The 16516-nt window shown below is 40.5% G+C and overlaps 1 protein-coding gene and 1 pseudogene across 1 annotated transcript; one reads left to right on the forward strand and one right to left on the reverse strand.

The window, feature by feature from the left end:
- Positions 1-210: 210 nt before the first annotated feature.
- Positions 211-840, forward strand: LOC119280393 (zinc finger protein 2-like). Its single transcript, XM_037561255.1, has one exon. The coding sequence runs from the start codon at positions 211-213 to the stop codon at positions 688-690; it is 480 nt and encodes a 159-aa protein (XP_037417152.1). The 3' UTR covers positions 691-840.
- Positions 841-12604: 11764 nt separating this feature from the next.
- Positions 12605-16516, reverse strand: part of LOC119274170 — an 11688-nt pseudogene continuing 7776 nt past the window's right edge.

A 16516-nucleotide genomic window follows, 5' to 3' on the forward strand; every position in this document is an offset into this window, starting at 1 on the left:
AACTACCAAAACTACTTTAACCACTGTAGACACGCTGGACCTCCAAGTCCAAGGTCCTTTGTCGTTAGCGCGCTACAGCCGTTGGGGCCCACTGTGCTGCTCATAATACTTAATGCGACTCCCACATTTAGGAAGTTGTAGGCTTCCTTTCATGGCAGCTATAACAAACGTCGCCACTCAAAACCCACTGCATAGCTCCACACCACTTCCATGGAGGAAGGTGGAGGTATGGACGGCCATTCATCTCCTATGGAAGCAGCTTCGCCTACGGTGGCGGCGGCAGGCGCTGCTTCTCTGGACCTGTCTCTAACACTGGCCCCTGTGTCACCACCACCACCACCACCTTCCTCTTGTTGGGCTGCAGCAGATGTTGTTCTTCCTTCTTCTACAGGCGCCGGTGGCAATTACCATGGCCATGGTGGTGGGAGGCTCTTCTCGTGCCTCTTCTGCGGTAAGACCTTCCTCAAGTCGCAGGCGTTGGGGGGCCACCAGAACGCGCACAAGAAGGAGAGGGCCGCCGGCAGCTGGAACGCCCACCTCTACCTTCCCGCGGCAGGGGCAGCCAACCAGCCGGCCGCCGCGACGTCCATGCTGCCGCCGACCTCGCAGCCCGCACGTACGCCTACTAGCAGGCTTGTCGACGACCACGAGCAGCATCAGCAGCACCTTGATCTTAGCCTCAAGCTCTAGCAAGCTAGCTAGGGTTCTGTAGTGTCAAGTCAACGCACATATACGTACGTTTTTTTCCTCCTTAGATCATCTAGCTTGAGCGTGCGTGTGTGCACTCAAGTATCTGTGGAGGCAACTTCTGTTGATCATTGTTAATTTACGTGCACTACTCGCATGATGTCCACTGAATTTTGCCCCGACTGGCTTTGCAAAAAGGAGTAGCTCATTAACGCATGTTGATCGACATCGATATATGAATATATCACTGCCAAACTGTTACTACCTCTGTAGCCATGATAGATCTGCCTCCATGTTCCTCTATGGGTGTTCCTGCGTGGTTGGCCATAGCCGGTGGAGGCCCACGCCTGTTGGATGTTAGTGCCGCTCGCAGTAGTGCGGCACCCAGATGGTGCTGGCTTCCTTTCATGGAGAAGGGATATTGCATTGTGCTCCGGACAAGTGTCCAAGTATCTGTTGGTCCAGGAGAGACGGGGTCCGACCTGCTAATGCTGGCACTTCTCCATGTTAGTTGTCGAAGTGTGATTGCCCCCGGTATATCTGGTGTGTTGTTGGCTATTTGGAAGCTTAGGGAAAATACATGCTCTAAGCATGACTAGCTCATACACGCACGGGTCCGGTGTTGTGTTAGGGGTGGTCCGACTCATGCATGCGGTGATCCCATTAGGTGCGTAGACGTGTGAGAAACCAGAAAACTGGAGAAACTACCCTCGAAGAGACACCTGTGCTGATCCTAGAGATCAAACCCCCGCCAACGCCAATCATCCAGCCATCGGTTCATTATCTATTTTAAGATAAATCTACTCCCTGGACCTTCATACATAAAATCGTTTTACCATTTTGATCCTATTTTTTCTTTATTTTTTCTGTACAGGTCTTTTCCATCTATTTATTCTGTTTTATTATTTATCTGCTTTTAACTTCCTTTTTTATTCATAGAGTATATTTTCTATGCATGTTCAAAATCAAAAATGTTTTTTGGTTTTGCTAATTACCTAGACACTGAATTTTTATCAATAAAAGAGAAAGGAGAATGAAAATCTATGCGACTAATACTGATCACCCTAGAGCAATCTTGGTTGGTATTACAGCTGTAACAATTCTTATTTTTTTACTATGAGCTCAAAACTATTTATTTAGTGCACTTCTGAGTGATTTTCGGTGATATATTGAGGAATGTAGACTTCGACTTTGTAGTCTACACGTGCATAACCAAGAGATCACCGAGGTTCAAGATAAGTGCACGATAAAATGATGGTTTGGCGAAAGGATGCGACAAGTGATCACATTAATTCTGTTAATTACGGTGGACCCAGCCAAGACTCAATGCAAGTAGCAATTCTTCCTCTAAGGTTTGTCATAGTAGGAGTAAGGTTGGTCATGATGGGGTAACTTAGTTAGTAACATAATGCACTCCAGGGCAAGATTGCTTCTGTGGCAAGCTTTTAATGGGGAGAGATACGTAACACAACCAAGGTAAAATGATTCTACAACTAAATAAATGAAGGGCTGCATTGTACCACACATATGTCACTACCCACTATGAAGGTAGTAACATAGACTAGTAACATATGCATGTAAGTTATCTCCCACTATGACCAGCCTAATTTAGCTAGTAACATAACGTACCGCAACACAAATTTTCTTATTTGGCAAGTAGTTAATAAGGAGAGAGATGTTTATGGTAACATAATATGTTACCATAACATAACACACACCAAGGCAAAATGAGTCTACCTCTAAATAAATGAAGGTTTGCATGATACTATACATAGTTAATAGCCACTATGAAGGTATAGTAACATAGACTAGTAACATATGCATGTTACTAATCTAAGTTACTTCCCACTATGACCAGCCTAACACCAAGTATAAAGTGTCTCGGGCCATGTGCATTGGTTTGGGTAGATGGTGTCTTGAGTAGCATTTCATATCATGCATAGAAACCACTATGTAACTATGGCTAAAGAAAGGCAAATCGTGCTTGCATTTCCTAATTACCTGTTCCATGTCAAGTGCTGTCATTTTCCATCAAATTTGCTACTCCCTCCTTCCATGTATATAGGGGCTAATGTGTTTCTCGAGACTAACTTTGACCATATGTTAGAGCAATAATATATGCCATGCAAGTTACACAAAGCACACCATCAAATTCGTATGTGGAAGGAGCTTGTAATGATATAATTTCCACATTATACATCTCATATATTATTAATATTATCAATAATCAAAGGCAACCACGAAAAATGTATTAGGCCCTATATATATGGAATGAGGGAATAGATTGACAAATCGCAAAAAATTCACCAACTCCAGAATTTAATATAGTAACTATTAAAGATAACAACAATTTGGGTGTGAAATAGTGCTAAGGAAAAAAATGATGTAATATCACAAAAATTGATAGGCTACTCTTAAATAACATCTGTTTTAAACAAAACCCGATTATATGAACTTATCAAATACTGAGCCTGAACATTTTTCACTTGAAGATAAAAATTAATCAAAGTTTCCTCACAAGGCTCTCATCATTTCTGGCACTAACGTCAGATTTTCTCAATGCACATGTGTGTCCATTGCTTCAATCATATCCACAAGTATGGTTCTACCCAATCAAATCTATAGCACAGTAGCACATCTACCTTTATGTTGAGTCTAGAAAAATGTTCTAGCAATTAACTTCTTCTGAGCTATGTTGAAACTTATCTGAAGGAAGCATATAAACAATTATACGGTTTGCCTATCATGGATACAAAATGGAGCAATTACGACATAGACTTAGATTATAGAATATATAGATAGCTCGTTCAGATAAGATTGTAGTCACATTAAAACAAGCATATATTTACATTTATTTTGCTGGTCATGTGCATAGACAACACAATCCTTGATTACAAACACAAAAACACTTCATCATGCATAGTGCATTTCCATGTGAATTTAAAAGATATATAGACCGATTGCAGTATGATCTCTAGCAGCTAAATGTTCCACACCTAACTAGCTCTAAGCTATGTGTTATAAGTGTGGCCCATCCTATTGGCTCATGCCCATCCTAGACTGACCTAAAGGGGACGGGTTCATCCCTTACGTGAAGAGTGCACCCCCAATATGAGAGACACAGGCTCTGCTACTGGTACGTCCCTCTCTCATCTCTACACTATGCAATAAGGGAAGCTATAGAGATTAATTTACGTCATTGTTACCTATGTGGCCTTTATCCAGGCTCTTTTCATCTCCTGGAGCTACTTTATAGTAGTCATATGGACCTTCTATCCTGAAAACAAATGCATCACATTAACGTTCGGAAACTTTTGGTTCTCTAGTTTGCTTTTACAAATCATTATAACTTATTGTCTGGGGCGAAAATCAACGAATCCATATGTCGTCCTCTTTAACGAAAGTTGTGTAGTGGCCAGAATTCGAAGTTTTCCCCTCATGAATGACGACTGCAATTAAACCATATATTCCCGTGCCTTCCCAAGTTTTTGACAACTGCAATGATGATTTCCATTTAAATGTAATTGCCATATAATTGATTTCCACAATAAAACAGAAAAATTGCGTTGTTACCTTCCTCTTGCCCTGTATCTCGGATTTTAGTACCTTCGAGCAATGTATGTGCATGTCAAGTCGAGAAGGGAATCCTACTTTCTGCTAGGATTATTTTTTTGTGTAAAATTATTAGATATTATATAGATAAGCACCTATCAATTTAGGAAAATATTGTGGGGCAATAAAAATGAAACTAGAAAAATACAACTTACTTGCAATGTTTTTATTGCTCGGCCGGCTTTTCCCTCATGTATCACACGATGAAACTGGATTGTCAAGTATTTGAAAAAATAATCTGTACATTATATGTGAATAAATTATAACCTATCATCTTTTTACATGGTACTGGGATACGAAGAAGTGGGTATGGATATGAAGAGTTGCTCCTCTATTCAACAAGCATGAATGAAAGTACTATAATATTGTTACGGTGGCAACTTGCAGATTTTTTATTTTGCTAAATGCAAAACATGTAGAAAAAACAAAACACATGAATCATATGCAAGCACATGTATAGCATGAATTTGCAGACACAAAACCCACCATCAGAAACTTACTTTCTCAAGCCCTTGGTCCAAATCATCAATTTGACCGTTGACTGCACAATTCAGCTGATAAAAGGTTCTGGGTATTTTTTCACCTCTAAGTAGTGGAAAGGCATAAAAATACAGCTGTGCACAAAGAAAACATATGTGTGTGAAATATATAGAATGAGAGAGTGAGAAATAAAGAAAGATGGAAAACATGCTTATCATTTCAATTCCAAAAATTTCCCTCACAGGATCCAAAACAAAACCACTATACAAAAAAAATTGTATCAGATGTAACGAATTATAAACATTGTCTCGAAATGGAAATTATTTTAAAACGAAGCTTTCTTCTCTTCAAAGAGTGCCTGAGAGAGTCTCAATCATACGGTAAAGGCACTCTGCCATATCCTACCAAATATATATTTAAAAAAATAGTATTCAATTTATAAAATAAAGTGACTCCAATTTTCTTAGAAAAAGGAATGAAAGCTAAAAATTACCAGAAATAAAGAAGAGCACAACTGCAACAGATTTCCAGGGGTTGGCTTAAAATATTAGTGGAACTAGAGACTTCTCATGGTTTTAGTCTGCTGCTACGGGTTGATCTAGAGGCCTAGATGTAGGCATACTAATGACAAGTGTGGACAGGCTAAATTGGTCGCCATAGGATATAGTCAAACTTATGGAATTCACTATGATGAGATGGTTGCTCCAGTGGTAAAGATGAACACAGTAACTTTGGGTGGAAATTGCACCAACTAGATGTCAACAATTGGTTGGTAATGATATTTCCATCCATCTTCTATTCATAGAACTTTACACCTCCATCGTATTAGTTGAGATTGTTAGAAGGTACTTGTTGCTTATAAAGACCATCTTCTGTTTCTCGAAAATATTGATACACCTGACGCAGTATCAGCTCAAATTAGAGGAAGTATGCATTATTATTAGCCTTGATGCATCAAATACTTTGTTTTTATAAAACTAGTACTGCCCAGATGAAAACAATTTGACACAAGAATAACACAAGAGATGGCGTGCACGTGCTGACCTTGGAAAATTTCTGGGGACGAAAAGGTTTATCACCTTCTCCAAGTCGTGTTATAGCGTCATGGAGGGAATTTATTAGTTCATGCAATGAATGAGAAACATTTGGATTTCTTGAACCTTTTAAGTATCTAGAAAACAAACAAGCAGACAATGGTTAGCCTATGTCATTTGAGATACAACCATAGAGGAGAACTAAGGGACTAGAAGTACCTTCTCAACTGAAATTGCAGCTCCAGAATAGCTCGACAACATTGCAACGTGTAGCTTGCATAGTATGTATTGCCGAGGTTGCGAATAGTAGTTGAACCTTTGCTTGTTTCACATTTATCCTCTGTTATCTTTAGTGACTCAGTTAATGCCCGAATGACATGATACTCCAATTCTGTTGATTCTTGCTTGTGCATATATACCTAGACCAAGATGCTCCGTCTCCGAAGTTCCATTTGATTTGTGCCTTTCATCACTCCCATCTGCACCATCCATTGTCTTTTCTAGATTATTGTTGGCCTCATCTGTTGCCAGCCCTTTGTTGCGATTGAAACGCAAGAGAGGCTGGACTAAAAACAGTGAATCATTGTGTTTATCTTCATCCTCCGTCAACTCGGTGTCTAAAACATCACTCAAGGGACACTCTCGACCCAGGCGCACAGGCAGGTCCACTAGCTCAAACCTTCTATGCTTAGGATCTTATCTATAAAGGAGCATGATATCTTCTAAAAGTTCTAGATCACTCTCTAACTCCGTTTGAATGGGACTCCATTGTAGCAGTATAGTTCTTCGGGCCTTTCTCCTTTTGCCTTTTTCTTTGCTGCACATTTGTCTTGTGTAACGTCTTCAATTGACTTGAGGGCTTGGATGGTCCTGCCTGACCATCCTCTAGCTTCTTCAAGATGAATAGGCCCAAGCTCAATACCATCGATGAAGTTTGTATTTGCCATCATGTATAATTTATCAGATCTTCCTACTTCTGGGAGATCCAAATATCTTGTCGGACTATTACTGCAACCATCGATTTGTCATTATAGTGAATGTATATCATAAAATCCCCTCCTACTTGTAGCCGGTAGATATGTATTATTTTATCACCAAATAAAATTGATAAGGTGAGATGTAACACATTTCAGGGCACAAAGTTGAAGAATAAAAAATAAGGCCTTGTTCGCAATGTGGGTTCAGAAAGCAAAGGAATAGAAAAATGCGTAGGAATGGGATGGAGTGCAAAGTGAAACCTAGAGGCTCCAAAAGCAGAGGAATGGGAATCTATGGGGTGTTCTGGACAAAGGAAAAGGTTTGAACCTGCAACTTGGAAACAAAAATAGCCGTTATGTGGCTAGGCATTGCATTCTTGCCGTTGATGTATCTAGTCGTTGCTTCTTTCTATTGCTAGATAAGTACATACAATGCACTTGCCAGCAACTTGCTTCTCATCTCTTCTCCTCTCCTGCAAGCACTACTCAGGAACATACATTTCATTCTAGTAGCAGCAATCCATTCACTCCTAGAGTCAATGGACCCAAACTACAGCCGGCGGTCAAGAAATGAAGATGAATTTGTACTTTTTGTACTCCCTACACTAGAAGGCAGCTCATCCCAGTCATCTGAAAGGAGAGCAATACATACATCCATCCTCAATGGAGCTACTTATGTGCATGAAGCGCTTACCGGCCATGAAGTTCTATGTGAATGGCGTTTTCATATGGAGAGAGATATCTTTCAAGGTGTAGTACAAAAACTCTGTGAAAAGCACCTTCTGAAGGATGCAAGGTATATTTCTGTGCAAGAGCAAGTAGCCATATTTTTATATGCAGTATCAAAGAATGCAACCAGCAAAACATTGCAAAACAGATTCCAGCATGGTGCAGATTCAATTAGTACTTAGTTCCATGCCGTGCTCAATGCGATTACGCAGCTCACATGCATCTATATACAACCTTCTGTACACCAGCATCATATATTAAGTAACCCAAAGCTTTTGTACTTTAAGGTATGTTTTCAAGTCCGATCATGGTGAATAGGTATTGAGTAAATATAACTTATATGTATATATCTAATTGTAGAATTAAATCTGCAGAACTATATTGGAGCTATTGATGGTATTCACTTTCCAATGACTATTCCGCCTGGGCAATAAGATCCATATAGAAATAGAAAGCAAGGTCTTTCACAAAACGTAATGGTTGCATGTGACTTTGACATGAAGTTTGTGCATGTACATGCTGGATGGGAGGGATCTGCATCAGATGCAAGGGTTCTACAAGATGCACTTGAGCATGGATTCAATGTACCTCCTGGAAAGTTTTATCTAGTAGATGCGGGGTATGCAAATACAACCCAATTCATTGCCCCATACCGAGGAACTAGATATCATTTACAAGAACAAGGAAGACAAAGGCCACAATGCTACAAGGAGTTATTTAACCGTCGACATTCTCAGCAACGAAATCATGTCGAAGTAATTATTGGCATATTGAAAGCCCCATACTAAAAGCAGCTACCATGTTTGATATTGACACACAAGTTGATACTGTTGTAGCTTGTTGTGTATTGCACAATTTCATAAGGCTACACAATGGAGATATGACGTTGCCCGAGAGAGCTACAATGGATATTAATGAAAGCAATATGAAGGATGTACCAGATGGCGATGCCAAATACAATAGAGATGTGATGGTATTTAACAACTTGCGACATGCCGGAAATGAGATGCGAGATGCCATGGCTATGCAAATGTGGGCAGATTATATTGCTAGAAGATAAGCATATGTATTGTGTAATTTACTCTTATGTTACTTAATTATTTGGTTGTACTGTACTCCACTTAATATGATTATTCTAGTCAAACACTCCATAAAGACATTGCTTTAAGAGCCATTAAACATTGCATTACCAGTCAAACGAGTTTCACACTTCCATACTCATGTGCCTAGTAATGCACATGCACAAAATATACCACAGCCTACTACTACTATGCGAAGGAGCATACTCATGTGTCCAGAAATGCACATGTACAAAATATAGCACACCCTACTACAAGTTACCTACGCAAGGATCATAACCATGTGCCCATAAATGCACATGCACAAAATATATCACAGTTCATGCTAGTCCTCCCCTAGTACGAAATACTAGTTCCATTTGTTTAGGTATTCCGAAGTTTTCCAGTCAACCAACCCAACCGCAATTCATTACTTGAAAATGACAGAAATACTTCCTTGTTTTCCTTGCTGTTGGTGAAGATGTCGACTGCTTTTAGCATATCTGCCATCAGAAGACCGTCCAACCTTTCAAGTGCTTTGATGCATTTCTTGATGCTGAAGGGGTCCCTTAATTTCCTCTCCTCAATGGCTGCATACCGATCTATTTCTTCTCTTTTGAGTTGCAGGTATCTCTCATGAAAATCACCAATACTTGTGGTCTTTTGCCTTTTTGCTCTCTTGGTGCTAGTAGCTTCAGGGGCAGAGCTAGATGGCCTAGGATTGCGATGTACAACTTGTCGAAATTCATGCAAGGTCTGTCCAACATGTAGTGAGGGAGTTAACATTGTTTCAACTTGTGATGGAGCATGTAATGCCGAGTCATTTCCTTGAGTCGAGTTTGCCTCGACTTGAGTGAATGTATTATTTCTGGAAAACCAATCTGTGTTATCAATATCTTCTTCAATGTCAAACCGCATGGATGAATCACCAGGAGCATGTATGGTTGGTGTAGGTGTGTGTAAATGCATCTCCAGCCCTTGCAATTGTGGTTACCGTGATGTTGGAACCCGTGAGAGTCATGTTGCTTTGCTCACATAATAATCCATGCCATGGCAACTCCTTCCTTCAGCATACCGTCCTACATCAATTATGTAAATCAAAAAGAGTTATAAGAATCAGCAAAAAAAACATTTGGGCCCAATTAAGTTAATGATTTGAAGCTCACCATCATATAGAGCGAAGAGATCTTCGTAGTATGGAAATGATTTTTCTCGCCATATGAGGGCGTCCTTGTTTTTACGTGCCTCTAGTGCAGCCCAAACATTATCTGGAGCCACCACCATCTTTCGGTCATGATCCCAACCAAAACCACTTTCAGATACTAAGCCTTTTACAACTTTGAAATCTCTCTTTAGATCCTGCTCCTTTTGCTTCACTTGAACTACTGTGAAGGATACATGAAATCTTTGATTGAGTTTATCAACAATGTTTGTCCAAGCGTCTTTACTCCATGCATTTTCTGTCCTATATTTGGGAACATCATGATCTTTTAAGAGTTCAATGAGATATGCCTTCATCTGATGATTCCACCTGGCTCTAGCACGATTCTTAGAGGTACCTAGCAATATGAAAAGTGCACCTTTATAATTTTGCTCTTTTAAATCTTGTGCATATAGGCAAGGTCTCTAGAAAGTAGATATCTTGAGTATAGTTACTTCTCTGAAAATAATAACAAACAAGTGAATCTAATTTGTGATACTGAAGAGCAAGTCATACATTAAGTTTATTCCCCAATCCTAAAAATATCATGACTCCATTTTATCTCTCTTATAAGCACATAACCAAGGTTTTTAATTTATTTAGATCAACACAACAGAACTACTGAGTGGATAGGTTCTTAAATATATTTTTCTCGACCTTGACGATGCAGGCGTCAAGTACTTTCCGACAGTAGTGCTTGTACAAGCTAGCGACGGCCGATTCCTTCCGGCCCCGATTGAGCATATACACAGGACGTATACGTACACAACTAGCAACGCTTTGGATTGATACTATGAACACAAATACAAAAAAAAGATCAAAAAATGGACATGCTGTAGTAGTAGTACATGTTAGCAGGAAGTTCAGGCTATTTTCCATAGCAGGTAGCAGATACAAATGCAAAACCATCGAATATATTTAGTCAAGCCTTGTACAGATACATTGTTTAGCTACCCAGGCACTCACCTAACAGTCTAGCATCACTTCCTGCTAGCATATGTCGTACATGAAGAAGTAGAATTAGCTCTTTCTATGCGTAACAACTTAAACAGCAAAGAATTAATCACTGTTTATTTACGCATCTAAACATTCTCAATCTGTGTGGCCTATTATCTTTTTTTATATTTCCTACAAATCCGAAGTAGAAGTAATCTAGGAGGAGAAATCAACAAGGACTAGTACGAGAAGAAATCAACAAGGTCTGGAAGCTTACCTTCTTGGGAGATTTCTTGACTTTCCCCAAATTTCTGGTCTTCAAACCCTGGTGTGGATGGAGGGGCTGGAGGGGGGATATGGGGAGGCGGAGGAGGGTGGATTCGCCAGCCGACGGCGCTCCGTTGGTTCTCCATCCTGATTTTGCGCCAAAATAGTCTAGGGTTCCTTCTTCTCTGTGGGGGTTTGGGGGAGTGGCGGGAGGGCTGGAGATGGGAGGCGGGAGTGCGAGAGAGAGAGACGAGCGGCGACACTTTTTCCGTGCCTTTCCCTTAGGTTGGGGTGGATGTTTCGTTTCCTGTGAAATCGCTGGAACGTTTGCCTTCCCTAATGAAAGAGTAGCCCTTTTTCCTTTGTCCCGAACGCCTCAAAAGAAAAGATATCCACAGGAAACGAAACATGTATGATTCCTGTAAAATTACTTCGTCCCGAACAGGGCCTAAAGGATCCGCTAACATGCATGGAATTTATAATAGACACTTTTCTTTTAGCTCATTTAGCTATAAGTATGTCTTCTATTCGCGATACAGCCTTACCATAAAAATATTCGTCACTATTTTTTTTTGTTGTGCCTAATATTATTTATTAAAATCTTTATTCAGGACATTTAACTAAACATCATTGCATCTAAAATTCAGAACCATATGAAAATATGAAAAATATCACATTCACGTAAGACACAAGCCACTCACATCCACATTGTGTTATATATTTGTTTCTATTTTAGTACCCTTAAATATTTTGATGCAGGGTTTTACCATTTATAGGTCTAACAAATATCTTCATAGAGATTTGTGGAGTATGACTACCTTGTTTAGCCATAACTGACAGTAAATTCTAGAGTGTCTAATGTGTCAATAGGTCATCTTCCCTTCAAATTGTATTCTCGGCCACACTTAGCGTCATTTCTAGTTTATTTTTCTTTAGTAATTTTTCATTCATTCTTGTTCTTTGAGGACATGCATGCTGTGTTCATGGCCACATAATGATGGTGTTTATAACATGTGTGCATGAAACGTGCCATTTTTATCTGGAAGTGAAAAAATGTTTAGGCTTGATACTTGATAAGTTGAAAATATATCTATTCCTATTTATTTTAAAATTTATCGCTTTTAAGAGTAGACTATTAATTTTTGATTTTATGTCATTTTGATTTTATTTAGCACTATTTCTCACCCAAATGATTTGAGTGATCGAAAAAATTGTTGTGATTTTCAAAAGTTACTAATAGTAAATTTTTGAGTTGGTGAATTTCTGTGATTTGTCTACCAAGAAATTTGATGGGAAATGACAACACTTGACATAGAAGAGACAAACAATGAAATCCAAGCACGATTTGTCATTCTTGAGCCCTAGTTATATGTTGTCTATGCATGATATGGCATGTTAGTAAAGGCACCATCTTCCCAAACCAATGCACATACCCCAAGATACAATTAAACTTGGTGTTAGAAGAAGAATCACTGGGTCCACTCCAACTATTCAGCCAGTTTTTCCCGTCCGCTGCCCACGGCTATAAGAAAATCGTCGCCATAACTAAAGAGCTCATCCTCTATTCGCAAAACGTCCACATTGCCATGGTTGAATAGGTGGCTACCTTCATGACCAAATAGCTCATCCTCTTTCAGGCTTGACATCCCGCTCCATTGCCATATCTGAATAGCTCACTGTCATTGTGGTTCTTAGCCTCCAAAAGCATCCGTACTTGGCGCCGTTCTCGAAGGAGATGGGTGCGAAGGAGGATCCCTTTGCCTTCTGGCCACATCGCTAGGACAGAGAGCTAGCACTCATAGCTCTTTTCGGACACCACCAGCTCGCCTGTTGCAGTGTAATTGAGCCAAATGAGGTGCAGGGAACGCGTCATTTGGCTCCATTACACAGAGCAACATGTGCACTTGGCTCGAAGGAGCGCATCAGAGGACGCAAATAATCCTCCTTGAAGGTCCGTCACACCACTGTGAGTAGATGAGGAGGCAACTTGTCTCATATGCATGCCCATGTGTAGCATTCATGGCCGTCGTGGTAACAAGCAGAACAACTAGTGCAATCACTTCTTTGGGTTGCTACACTTTTTTTTCTTTTTTTTTCTTTTTTCGAAAAGGGGGTTTACCCCAGCCTCTGCATCAGAAAGATGCATACGGCTCATCTTATTAATAAAAAATATCTAACAATAGTCTCCAAGTCTCGAAATAGGAAGTAAACAAATGCTCACAAGAGCTAAACATAAAAGACAAAGCCACAACCGGCTGGCAAATAAAAATAGGAGCACTACATGCCTATCCTATTACATGACCGCCATCCAAACCGGTTGAAAATATCCCGAGCTACCATCTCCCATCGGGTAGACGCAGTAACCAAACGCTCCCTGGCCTCCGTCGGAGTGAGTAGAGACCACATACGGATCAATGCAGTGGCCTTGAAGATAACCTGCAAAAAGTGAATGTTTGTTGTTCTGTTAAAAACCAAATCATTTCTGCAGTTCCAAACTGCCCATAATAAAGCACACGCGCCTACACGAATGTGCCTCATTGTATCTGAATCAATCCCATCGAGCCACGTCCCAAATAACGTGTTGATAGAACTGGGCGGATTAATATAAAAAGCAATATGAATCGACCGCCACAGAATCTTGGCCAGCGGACAATCAAGAAAGGGGTGTTTGATAGTTTCGTGATGGTCGCAAAAACTACATCTTGCAGAACCCACCCAGTTATGTTTTGCCAGATTATCCTTAGTAAAAATAACTTGTTTATGCACAAACCACATAAACACTTTGATTCTCAAAGGTACCTTCATTTTCCAAACGTGCTTCGAGGAAGGAATCACGCTAGAGTTAATAACATCCAGATACATGGATTTGACCGAGAACACGCCGTTCTTAGTTAGTTTTCAACACAACTGATCTGGCTGCTGAGACAACTGGACATCCATCAATCTTCTCACAAGATGAAGCCAGGCCTCCCAACGATTTCCCACTAGCGTCCTCCGTAAACGAATATTGAGGGGAGTGGATTGTAGAACTGTTGCAACGTAGGCATCTCTATGTTGAACAACGTTATACAAAGTAGGATATTGAAGCGCAAGGGGAGTCTCCCCAAGCCACGTATCCTCCCAGAACCTCGTAGCAGCTCCATTTCCGACTAAGAACCTTGTGATATTGAAAAAAAGTGATTTGACTCTCATCAAGCCTTTCCAAAATGGTGAGTCAGTCGGCCTCACTGTCACCTGGGACAAGGTTTTAGAGTGAAGATACTTATTTCGCAATATCTGAGCCCAAGTGGCCTCCGTCTTAGACGAAAATTTGAACAGCCACTTGCTAAGGAGACATCTGTTTTTGACTTCCAAATTTTCAATACCTAGACCCCTTGGTCCTTCGGCCTACAGATGATATCCCATTTAGCAAGACTATACTTTCGTTTAAGCTCATCACTCTGCCAAAAGAATCGTGACCGATAGAAATCTAGCCTCTTCCTGACTCCCACCGGGACCTTGAAAAAGGATAGGAGAAACATAGGCATACTTGTGAGGACCAAATTAATCAAAATTAATCGCCCTCCATATGACATGAGCTTCCCTTTCCAACAGCTCAGTTTCTTCTCAAAACGATCCTCAATGCATTTCCACTCTCTGTTAGTCAGCTTACGATGATGAATGGGTATACCTAAATACGTGAACGGTAACGTTCCCAATTCACATCCGAACAATTGTTTATAAGCCTCCTGGTCATCATTAGCTTTTCCAAAACAGAACAATTCGCTCTTGTGGAAGTTAATTTTTAACCCGGTCAATTGTTCAAATAAGCATAACACGAGCTTCATGTTTCTCGCTTTCACCAAGTCGTGCTCCATGAATATGATAGTATCATTAGCATACTGAAGGATGGAGATACCTCCATCAACTAAATGCGGAACAAGGCCACCTACCTATCCCGCATCCTTAGCCCGTCCTATTAAAATGGTCAGCATAACTACCACTATGTTGAACAGGATCGATGACATTGGATCCCCTTGCCTTAACCCTTTGTGTGTCTGGAAGTAGTGACCTATGTCATCATTCACTTTAATCCCTACACTCCCTTTTTGCGTAAAGGATTCTATCTGGTTTCTCCGGGTCAGATCAAATCCTTTCATACGCAAAGCCTGTTGAAGGAAAGGCCATTTAACTTTATCGTATGCTTTTTCAAAATCCACTTTAAAAACAACGCCATCTAGTTTTTTTGAGTGAATCTCATGGAGCATTTCATGCAAGATGACAAGCCCTTCAAGGATATTTCTATCTGGCATGAAAAGCACTCTGGGACGGTTGCACCACAGAATGCGCAATCTGTGTAAGTCTGTCCGTCCCAAGCTTGGTAAAAATTTTGAAACTAACATTAAGAAGACATATAGGCCTGAACTGCTCAATGCGAACGGCCTCTGTCTTCTTAGGAAGTAGAGTTATCGTTCCTAAATTCAGCTTAAACAATTGAAGCTGTCCAGCAAAAACCTCATGGAACATCGGAATCAGGTCCCCCTTAATAAAGTGCCAACATTTTTTATAAAACTCCGCCGGAAAGCCATCCGGACCTGGAGCCTTATTATTTTTCATTTGTGTGATGGCCTCAAACACCTCTTTCTCCGTAAAAGGAGCAGTCAAAATCTCATTCTCGTCAGTCGCAAGTTGAGGAACATCCTCAACCCTTGACTCATCTAAGGATACAAAATTCTCTTCTGGACGTCCAAACAACTGCTTATAATAGTTGGTAATGTAAACTTTCAGATTTTGTTGACCAGCTATCGTCCCTTCGTCTTGTTCTAATTGGAAAATCCTCTTCTTACGATGCTTTCCATTAGTAATCATATGGAAGAATTGAGTGTTATCCTCCCCTTTGACGATTTTGCGAACCTTAGCTCGTAGCGCCCACTTCAATTCCTCCTCGCGGAGGAGATCTTTCAGCCGCAGCTCAGCCTCCATCTTAGTTTCCAGCTCGCTGGTATCTAAAATAGAAGTTTCAACTTTTACTTCTAGTGTCTGAATAAGTAAAAGGAGTCGTTCCTTCTCAGCCTTATAAATCCCATGCGCATGCTTAGCCCATCCACGAAGGAACCTTCGTAGATGACGAATCTTGCATTGCCATCTTTCAATAGGTGACCTTCCTCGTGAGTCTTTAGCCCATTCTCTAGCTAACAGCTCGAGGAACCCTTCTCTTTCAAACCATGCAAGTTCAAACGAGAAAATATTCTTGTTACCCACATGGGTTTGAGCCCCCGAGTCAACTAGTAACGGCGTGTGATCCGAGATACCTCGTGTTAGCGCCTGCACTGTTACTAGGGGAAACTTCTGTTCCCATTCGACGCTAACTAAGACACGGTCTAGCTTCTCAAAAGTCGGGATTGGTAACGAGTTAGCCCAAGTGAATTTCCTACCCGAGAGCTCTATCTCTCTGAGATCCAAGCTCTCAATGATGGTATTGAACATAAACGACCATCTGCCGTCAAAATTCTCATTCTTCTTTTCCTCCCTTCTTCGAATAATGTTGAAATCACC

The sequence above is a fragment of the Triticum dicoccoides genome, chromosome 3B, assembly GCF_002162155.2.
Source record: "Triticum dicoccoides isolate Atlit2015 ecotype Zavitan chromosome 3B, WEW_v2.0, whole genome shotgun sequence".
NCBI classification, from domain to species: Eukaryota; Viridiplantae; Streptophyta; class Magnoliopsida; order Poales; family Poaceae; genus Triticum; species Triticum dicoccoides.

Coding starts and splice junctions, on each gene's coding strand:
- LOC119280393 (XM_037561255.1), top strand. CDS start 211: ATGGAGGAAGGTGGAGGTATGGACGGCCATTCATCTCCTATGGAAGCA.